The sequence below is a fragment of the Alligator mississippiensis genome, chromosome 7 (assembly GCF_030867095.1).
Source record: "Alligator mississippiensis isolate rAllMis1 chromosome 7, rAllMis1, whole genome shotgun sequence".
In the NCBI taxonomy this organism is placed as follows: domain Eukaryota; kingdom Metazoa; phylum Chordata; order Crocodylia; family Alligatoridae; genus Alligator; species Alligator mississippiensis.
In genome coordinates this window covers 9569135-9577752 of record NC_081830.1, presented here as the reverse complement: position 1 = coordinate 9577752, position 8618 = coordinate 9569135, and the positions used below count along the sequence as shown (strand labels likewise).

General features: G+C 45.8%; 1 protein-coding gene across 1 annotated transcript; it reads right to left on the bottom strand.

Annotated features, from left to right (window-relative positions):
* Positions 1–3707: 3707 nt before the first annotated feature.
* LOC132251748 (olfactory receptor 10A7-like) lies at positions 3708–4652 on the bottom strand. Its single transcript, XM_059731676.1, has one exon. The coding sequence runs from the start codon at positions 4650–4652 to the stop codon at positions 3708–3710; it is 945 nt and encodes a 314-aa protein (XP_059587659.1).
* Positions 4653–8618: the final 3966 nt, after the last annotated feature.

The following is an 8618-nucleotide window of genomic DNA, read 5'->3' as shown; positions in this document are numbered from 1 at the left end:
ACCCATTATTCCTAGTCACTCCCTGGGGTGCCTTAGTAAACAGCGCTTCCCCTATTCCCCGTTGACCTCCCCTAATAAATGTATAGGCGGCCACAAGATCTCCCCTCAGACATCTCTTGGGAAGGCTGAAGAGATTCAACTCTCTCAACCTCGCCGCGTAGGGTCAATCACGAAGGCCACTAATCATGTAAGTGGCCCTCGTCTGGACCCTTTCCAGATTCCCCGCATCTCTTTTGAAGTGTGGCGCCCAAAACTGAACACAGTACTCCAACTGCGGCCTGACCAGTGCCGCATAGAGAGGGAGCGTCACCTCCTTTGATCTATTAGTCATGCAGCTGCTAATGCACAACAAGGTGCGATTGGCCTTGTTGATGGGCTTGTTACACTGCCGGCTCATGTTCATCTTGGAGTCAATTATGACTCCAAGATCTCACTCTGCCTCCGAGCAGCTGAGAAGGACACTCCTCAACCTATAGGTGTGCTGGGGGTTCCTCCTTCCCAGGTGAAGTACCTTACATTTATCTTTATTAAATTGCATCTTATTTGTCTCTGCCCATTGAGCCAACTTGTCCAGGTCAGCTTGAATCTGCTCCCTGCCCTCCGGTGTACTAACTTTGCCCCATAACTTGGTATCATCAGCAAAGCTGGAGAGGGTGCTCTCCACACCCTTGTCCAAATTGCTGATGAAGATATTGAATAATATCGGTCGGAGGACTGAACCCTGCGGGACCCCACTGCCCACCTCCCTCCAGGCTGAGAAGAAACCATCCATCACCGCTCTCTGGGTGCAGTCCCTAAGCCAGTTGGCCACCCACCGGACCATGTAAGTGTCCACTCCTCAGTCTGCTGGCTTCCCAATGAGGATAGGGTGCGACACTGTGTCGAAGGCTTTCCTAATGTCCAGGAAGATGACATCAGCCTCGGCTCCCATTTCCAGGCAGTGTGTGACCTGGTCATAGAAGGCTACTAGGTTTGTCAGGCAGAATCTACCTGTGACAAACCCGTGACAAGCCCGTGCTGGTTTCCCAGCATCGCTTCCCCTGCTGGGCCTGCACAAATGTGTTTTTTGATTATTTTCTCTAGCATTTTCCCAGGAATAGAGGTAAAACTGACTGGTCTAAAGTTACCCGGCTCATCCCTTCTCCCTTTCTTGAAAATGGGCACCACATTGGCCCTTATCCAGCCCTCAGGGTCCTGGGCGGAGTACCACGAATGCTTGAACAGCTGTGCCAGCGGCTCAGCTATGACACTGGCCAATTCTTTCAGCAGCCGTGGATGGAGCTCACCCGGGCTTGCTGACTTAGTTAAGGAGCTCCTGGAGGAGCTGGATGGATACAAGTCAGAAAAAAGCATAGGTGGACTGGTGCCACGTGGACATCCGTCAATGATGGAGGTGGCAGAATTGGCTTGGTCGTTACATAGAAATACTGAAGTGAAGAACTCATTGAAGAGCTCAGCTTTTTTCCCCGTGTCAACCACCAACTGTCCTGATTTGTGCTGCAGGGGCCCTATGTTGCTCTGAGTTTTCCTTTTGCCCGCTATATACCTGAAGAAGGACTTTTTATTTTCCTTGATGGTTGAAGCCAGCCTGAGCTCAAGCCCCGCCTTGGCCTGTCTAACTGATTCCCTGCAATAGCGCGCCAGGGAGATATATTCCTCCTTGGTGGATGCTCCCTGCTTCCCTTGCCTATACATCTCTTTCTTTGCCCCCAGACTCTCCTGGAGTTCCCTGTTCAGCCAAGGGGGCTTTTTTGCCCCCTTACCTCCCTTCCTACATAATGGGATAGACTCCTTTTGACCCCCAAGGATCACTCCCTTGAGATACCTCCAACCCTCCTGGACCCCTATATGCTCTATGTTCTTGAGTTGCATCCCCTCACTAACTAGCCTTCTCAGCTTGCTAAAGTTGGCCCTTCTGAAGTCCAACACCTTAGCGCCACTAGTTACTTCGCCCACCATTTGCTGGATAGCAAAACTCATGTCACATCTAGGCATTACAACATAGCAGGGTGAAAACTGTAGGAGTGGTAGCCTATGCTGAGACCACAAAGCTTGACAAATTTCAAGGTGATAGGTACAGGGGTTTGGGGGAAACTGCCCCTCAGCATGTGGACAAGCAAAACTTGTGCCATGGTGCTTGTGGGACTGACCGTGTCTGGCTTGGGGCGGGAGGGCAGACAGTGCTGCAGGCCTGGCTGCTGAGCTACTGTGTTCCCAGTTACCAATCAATCAATCATGATTCACTCAGGGACCAGGGACTCAGGGACCAGCTCAATACCCAGGACCTAGCTACTACATAGTGACTTAAGGAGCATCAATTAGCACCTACAAAACCAGGCGAAGGAGATGAAAGGATCAATACAGACAGTAAACTGCTCCAGGACAGACACAGTCTTGGCATGAGTTTTGCCTGTCAGCAGCTAGGGGTGCAGGGCCCCAGCACCCCCCTGCACCCATCTCCTCCACAGCTGGCAGGCGTCACAGCAGGGGCTACCATCCCTGCAGCTGTCACCCCGCTGAGCCTGAACACACACAGGGCCACCCATGGCACGAGTTTTGCTTGTCCCCAGCTTGAGGGGCAGTTCCCCCCAAACCCCTGCACCAATCTCCTTGAAACTTGGCAGGCTTTGTGGCCTCAGTAAGAGCTACCAGCCCTGCTGCTTTGACCCCCCTGTGCTGTAACACACAGCCATGACGTGAGTTTGGCTTTCAAAAATTTGGGGTACAGTTCCCCCCAAACCCCTGCACCTATCATCTTGATAGCAAGTTTCATGCTATCTGGAGAGGCTACCAGCCCTGCATGTTTCATATAAATTGGACAAAAAACATCAAAGTTATAGATATTTCATTGATTCCCCCATTATATCCTATGGCCGGATCTCCGAAGCAGCTCGGAGGCTTCGGCCAGATCAAGAAGGAAACTGTCCGGAGCTCCAGATCGGATCACAGCCATCCAAAGTGGCCAGATCCGAATCTGGATTGGATTGCTGCTGACTCGCACAGGCCTAACATTTACACCTCATTATTACGGAAATGAATTGAAGTGATTTAGTTGTATATTCATGTATTTGACCAGTTGTTCATTCATGTATTTGAGGGAGAGCAACACCAAACTAAATCTTTTCTTTCATCTAAGTATCTATATCCAGTACCCAGGTAACCTTTCCTGAAAGATATTAAAGAAAGTAGAATGAAAAGAAGGTACAAGAAGCGTGTACGGAAAGAAAAACAGAAGGAGCAGGGGAAATAACTATAAACAATAAATAATAAAACAAAAATATATTCTCACTTCCTTAATTTCTTCTTATTATTATTATCATCATTATTGTACAGACATAGCGATGGGACCTAGCCATAGAGATTACATTAGTATTTGTTAGAGCTAGAAAACTGCTCTTGGAAGGAGAAACTCAAAAAGAACCTTTCCAAAAATAGCCACAAAACTCACGTAGTGGCTGTTGCTGAATCAGTGGTGCTCAAGACTGAGAACACCAGTGTTGACTTTTTCTGGAAGGACTCCTCCCTTTTGCAGCAAATGCTTGTGTCAATGCAGGGTTACACTAATACAATTACACTAATTTTAGAATGAGCATAACTCTCATAAAGAGCAATCATCAGCCTCAGACCAGAGGCTGGACCTGCATAAATGTCCGAGTTAGAAAGGTGGAACTGAGCTTGAGACGTGTACAGGGAATCCCTTCCTTTATTCAAGCATTCCTCTTTTTCCTGAGCTCTCTCCAGAAGGCACCTTTCACCTCTTTATTTCTCAAAGTATAAATGATAGGATTTAATATGGGTGTGAGGAATGTGTATAACAAAGAAAGAAACTTGATTGTGTCTGGAGAGTAGTCTGCTTTGGGCTTCAGATACATAACACAGCCAGAGACATAGAATAATATCACCACAATTAGGTGAGAGGAGCAGGTGGAGAAGGCTTTCCTTCTGCCCTCAGTTGAGGCAATCTTCAGGAGAGCGGAGACAATGCGTACGTACGACAGGAAGACCAGCACAAAGGGGAAGGCAAGAAAAATCAAAGCCAACATCAATATACAAAACTCGATGAGGGAAGTGTCCCAACAGGCCAGCTTCAGCAGTGGGGGGATGTCACAGTAGTAATGATTGATGACATTGGATCTGCAGAAGGGTAAAGTAAACACCATGCTTGTGAGACCAAAGGACATAGCTATCCCACTGAGCCAGGACCCTGCAGCCAGTGCATTGCATGTCTTCTTGTTCAGAAGTACAGGATAACGCAGGGGATTGCAGATAGCAACATAACGATCATAAGCCATTGAGGCCAGGAGGAAGCACTCTGATCCTCCAAAAGAAAAGGAGAAATAGGTTTGTGTAGCACAGCCAAGGAAAGATATTCTTTTGTCCTCCATTAGGAGACTGGCCAACATTTTAGGGATGTTCACAGTTGTGTAGCAGATCTCCAGGAAGGACAGGACCCTGAGGAAGAAATACATGGGGGTCTGCAAGGCAGCATCCACATGGGTAAGGAAAATGATGAGAAGGTTTCCAGCTAAGGTGAACAAGTAAGTAGAAAAGAACACAGGAAAAAGCAAATACTGGAGATGTGGAAAGTTGGAAAAACCTAGGAGAATAAATTCACTCAGTGCAGAGTGGTTTCCTTCTGGTGTTCTTTCCATCTTTCTTAACTAGAATAAAGGAAGTAGCAATAAAACAAAGAGATCAGGAAAGAATTGAGCAAACAGTGAGGAACATCAGTGAAAGGTTTTTTTTTTTTCATTGTTTTTCTTTTCTCTTAATTGCTGGTAAATATATTGGTTCAGTATAAGCATCATCCAAATGACTGGGGAATACAGGCAGTCCTCGGACTTACGACACAATTGGTTCCTTAAGTCGAAATGTAACTCGGAAACAATTTTCTCATAGACAACAATGTTATAAATGGGGGTTTGATTCCTGAACCAAGGCCCGATACGCTCTTTTCCTCAAAAATAACCCAGAATTTAGCACTCAGTCAATTAGAGATGAGTAATATCGCTACACCAACGTATTTATATCGTAAATAGCAATCATATTGATTTGAAAGGACTTGTTTGAGGTGACCTTGCTGGACTATGTGAAGGGTTCTTGGCTGGAGTCTTCTCAGGAGTCTTGGCTGCAGGTTTTTCTGGAGTCCTGTCTGCTTTCTAACAGAAAGTGTCCAAGGAAGTTTGGACAGCTGTTCTCCAGGGAGATGGGTGATGCCATGAACTTGTTTGCTGGCATGGCATGGCGTTGCGTTGTATCAAGTGTTGTGAAGTCGAAACTTCCATCAGAAAGTTGAAACAGGGTGTCAATTTACAAACGTTGTAAGTGCCAAACGTTGTAACTTGAAAGGTTGTAAGTCAAGGACTGCCTGTGAAATTACCAGTTTTCATTTTGCTCAAAAGTATCTTATGTAGCTCTATTTCCCTCTTTCTCTTTGTTTCTTACTTTCATTCTTTCCCCACAAAAGAACATGAAAAGCGTAGATATTTCATGTCAGACCAGCTTGTTTAAGTCAAGTGACATTATGTAGTTGGTCCAACAAAAGATAGCACTCTAAGAAGTCCTTGACTCTCTCACTGTTTTAAGAGCAATCCTTATACTCTGGCCAAATGTGCACCCAAGCCTGGCATCCTTTTGGGACTGTGATCAAGGGCACCCCTGTATTGCAGAAAACAGCACGCTGAGCTATTCTATGACTGGCAATGCAACTGGCTACCTCAGCTTTCCCCCGTGACGGGAGCAGGTACCCACTGAGACCTGTGTGGACTGCAGATATCTATTGGCAGTCCCTGGGACAGGGAATGAACTCATATGTCTAGAAAAAAAACAAGCAATTCTAATGGTTCTCCTGCAGCATATGAACTGCATTTGTAGCTCTGAGTAGTTTCCTGACTCTGGCACTTACTGTCAAAAATCAGAGGAGGCCAGAACATTTCTGCTTAAAAGATATTTTGCCAAATTAAGGGACTTTGGAAAGTTGTCATGTAAATGCTACTGAGCTCACTCCAGGGAGCTTTGATGACTTCTGATCAGAAAGGGAAAGAGAATCAGTGAGAAACAGAAGGGATATACTTCAGTCTCAATGTAGAGAGACCTGAGGTGTCTTTAAACAAGCCTGGTCCCTGGGAGCAGTATGCCCATGCCAGCACAGAGCTCAGCATAGGCATATGTACACAGTTTCCCAGGCAGGCTTTGCAGCTTGAACTGACCTCCCGGATGCTGCAGGCACATGGCCAGAATTTCCCTGCATACTTTGAAGTTAGCTTCACATGCATCACTAGCTGCAGGCATTTCAGGGGTTGCAGTGAAGACACATAAATGCAGAGACAGGTACACACTGAATTTAGGATCTGAGGGGGTTTCTTTCTGAAAATAGTCATTTGGAGAGAAGTTCACTTTGCAGAGGTTTCACTATGTTTCCATGGAGTGCAGATCACACAACAATTAAGGGGATGGCGAAACCTGCTTTTGCAATAACATTTTCAGCTTCTGCATATCTCTGCTGAAAACCAGTATAGCAAGTCTAACTTTGTGTATATAAAGGCAACTCCAAAAATAATGTGATGTGCCTTGTTTTGGGGAAGGAGGGTTGTTTGTTTTCCTTGCCATTTCAGATCATTTTAAAGTCCGTAATAGTGCAATTGCAGGATCAACAAGTGGGATGGAAAAGAGCGCGGGACAGAAAGTAATTGTACTTACAGAAATATTGGGGTATTGTCTCCTACAGCTTCAATTTCTTCTAACATCCCCGTGAAGCAGAGAATCCACTCCTGTGTATAGATCATCTTTGCAGACTCCAGGTGGAGCCTCTGTTCATTTGCGGAGGTGGCAGTAAACGTTTCTTGGTATCTCCTTAGAGGGATGATCTTATTAGCATTTCTCAGTGTTAATCTTTCCTAAACAAGTAGGCACAGCAGTTGAGAAATAATTCTATTTTTCTTAATCCAATGGGTGAAACCATGTACTAGATGCATACTTTAGTTTCTCATTGATTGTTATTTATCATGCCAAAGTAAACGAATTAAACTTCTTTCTATTTACATGTGAGACATAAGAACATAAAACTTACTGGAGGTGCATTAGAGGGGGGTGGAATCTCTGCCATATCCAGCCCTCTCTCATCCTATATAGGCAACTTAACAATATTTGAAGAATGTGTTGGGGGGCTTTTTAAATATAAACCACAGGTGAGGTATGAAGGAAGATTGTCCCAGGATTAATCATCTAAATTGCCCTGCATGTTCCATAGCCAAGGTTCAAGTTATGTTGCAGGTAAAACAATGGTGGGCTACTTAGTCATCGCTGCCAATTGCCATTCCTACTCAGGAAAGACCAGGGTGAGGACTCCATGGCTTTCCTGAGTTGCAGTTGAAGGCGTCACGCCAGTGCCATGGAGAGGAATGAAGGACACCCTTGGTGGGAACTCCTGAACCAGGCTTCCAAGTGATGAGTAAGGCAGGGGTGGTTGGGCTGGGATACTAATGTACTTGTATCCACTGATCTCAATGGGAAGTGCCATGTGCTTGTGTTGATTCATGCTTTGTACAGCAGGTGTGACATCACAAACCTCACATACACACATGCTCCGATGCATCCTGATTAGAACATGTCACAGCAGACTGTCTTGAATGATTCAGCATTGAATTCAGTGAAGTGTTGAGGGAGGGGGAAGGGGACAGAAAGGAAGAGCAGAAATTCAAGAAGTGTCAAAATAGTTTGATTTCTTTTTTCTAAATCCTGAAGTGGTTCATTTTGACAATTAGAAAAAGATACCTTTTGGCTCACCATTTCCTATAAAGTTTAAATGTATTTATAAAATATTTTAGGGGGTAAAGCAAAACAAATTGGTTAACCAAAAAACATTTTTTCCCATAATTTCCTTTTTTAAAAAAATTCTGCAAAGTATTTAATGGTGCCTACAGATGTTCAGGGCTCTACATACCCCTCCCTCTCCCCTCCACCCCCAAACCAACAGATTTATAGATTCATAGATTGTAGAGTCGGAAGGGACCGCAATGGATCATCGTGTCGACCCCCTGCCCCTGACAGGAAAGAGGACCGAGGTCAGATGACCCCAGCCAGGTGACTATTGAAGACCTCCAAGCTAGGTGATAGCACAACCTCTCTTGGAAGCCCATTCCAGGTCCTGGCCACTCTTACTGTGAAAAATGTCTTCCTAATATCTGACCTAAATCCACTCTCAACTAGTTTATACCCATTATTCCTAATCACCCCCTGGGGCGCCTTAGTAAACAGCGCTTCCCCTATTTCCCATTGACCTCCCCTAATAAATGTATAGGCGGCCACAAGATCTTCCCTCAGCCATCTCTTGTGAAGGCTGAAAAGATTCAGCGCTCTCAACCTCCCCCCGTAGGGTCAATCACAAAGGCCACTAATCATGCGAGCGGCTCTCCTCTGGACCCTCTCCAGATTCCCCGCGTCCCTCTTGAAGCGCAGCGCCCAAAACTGGACACAGTACTCCAACTGCGGCCTGACCAGTGCCGCATAGAGGGGGAGCATCACCTCCTTTGATCTATTAGTCATGCACCTGCTAATGCACGACAAGGTGCGATTGGCCTTGTTGATGGGCTTGTTACACTGCCGGCTCATGTTCATCT

What these genes read in the sequence shown, in the direction of transcription:
- LOC132251748 (XM_059731676.1), bottom strand. Translation starts at nt 4,652, where the DNA reads ATGGAAAGAACACCAGAAGGAAACCACTCTGCACTGAGTGAATTTATT.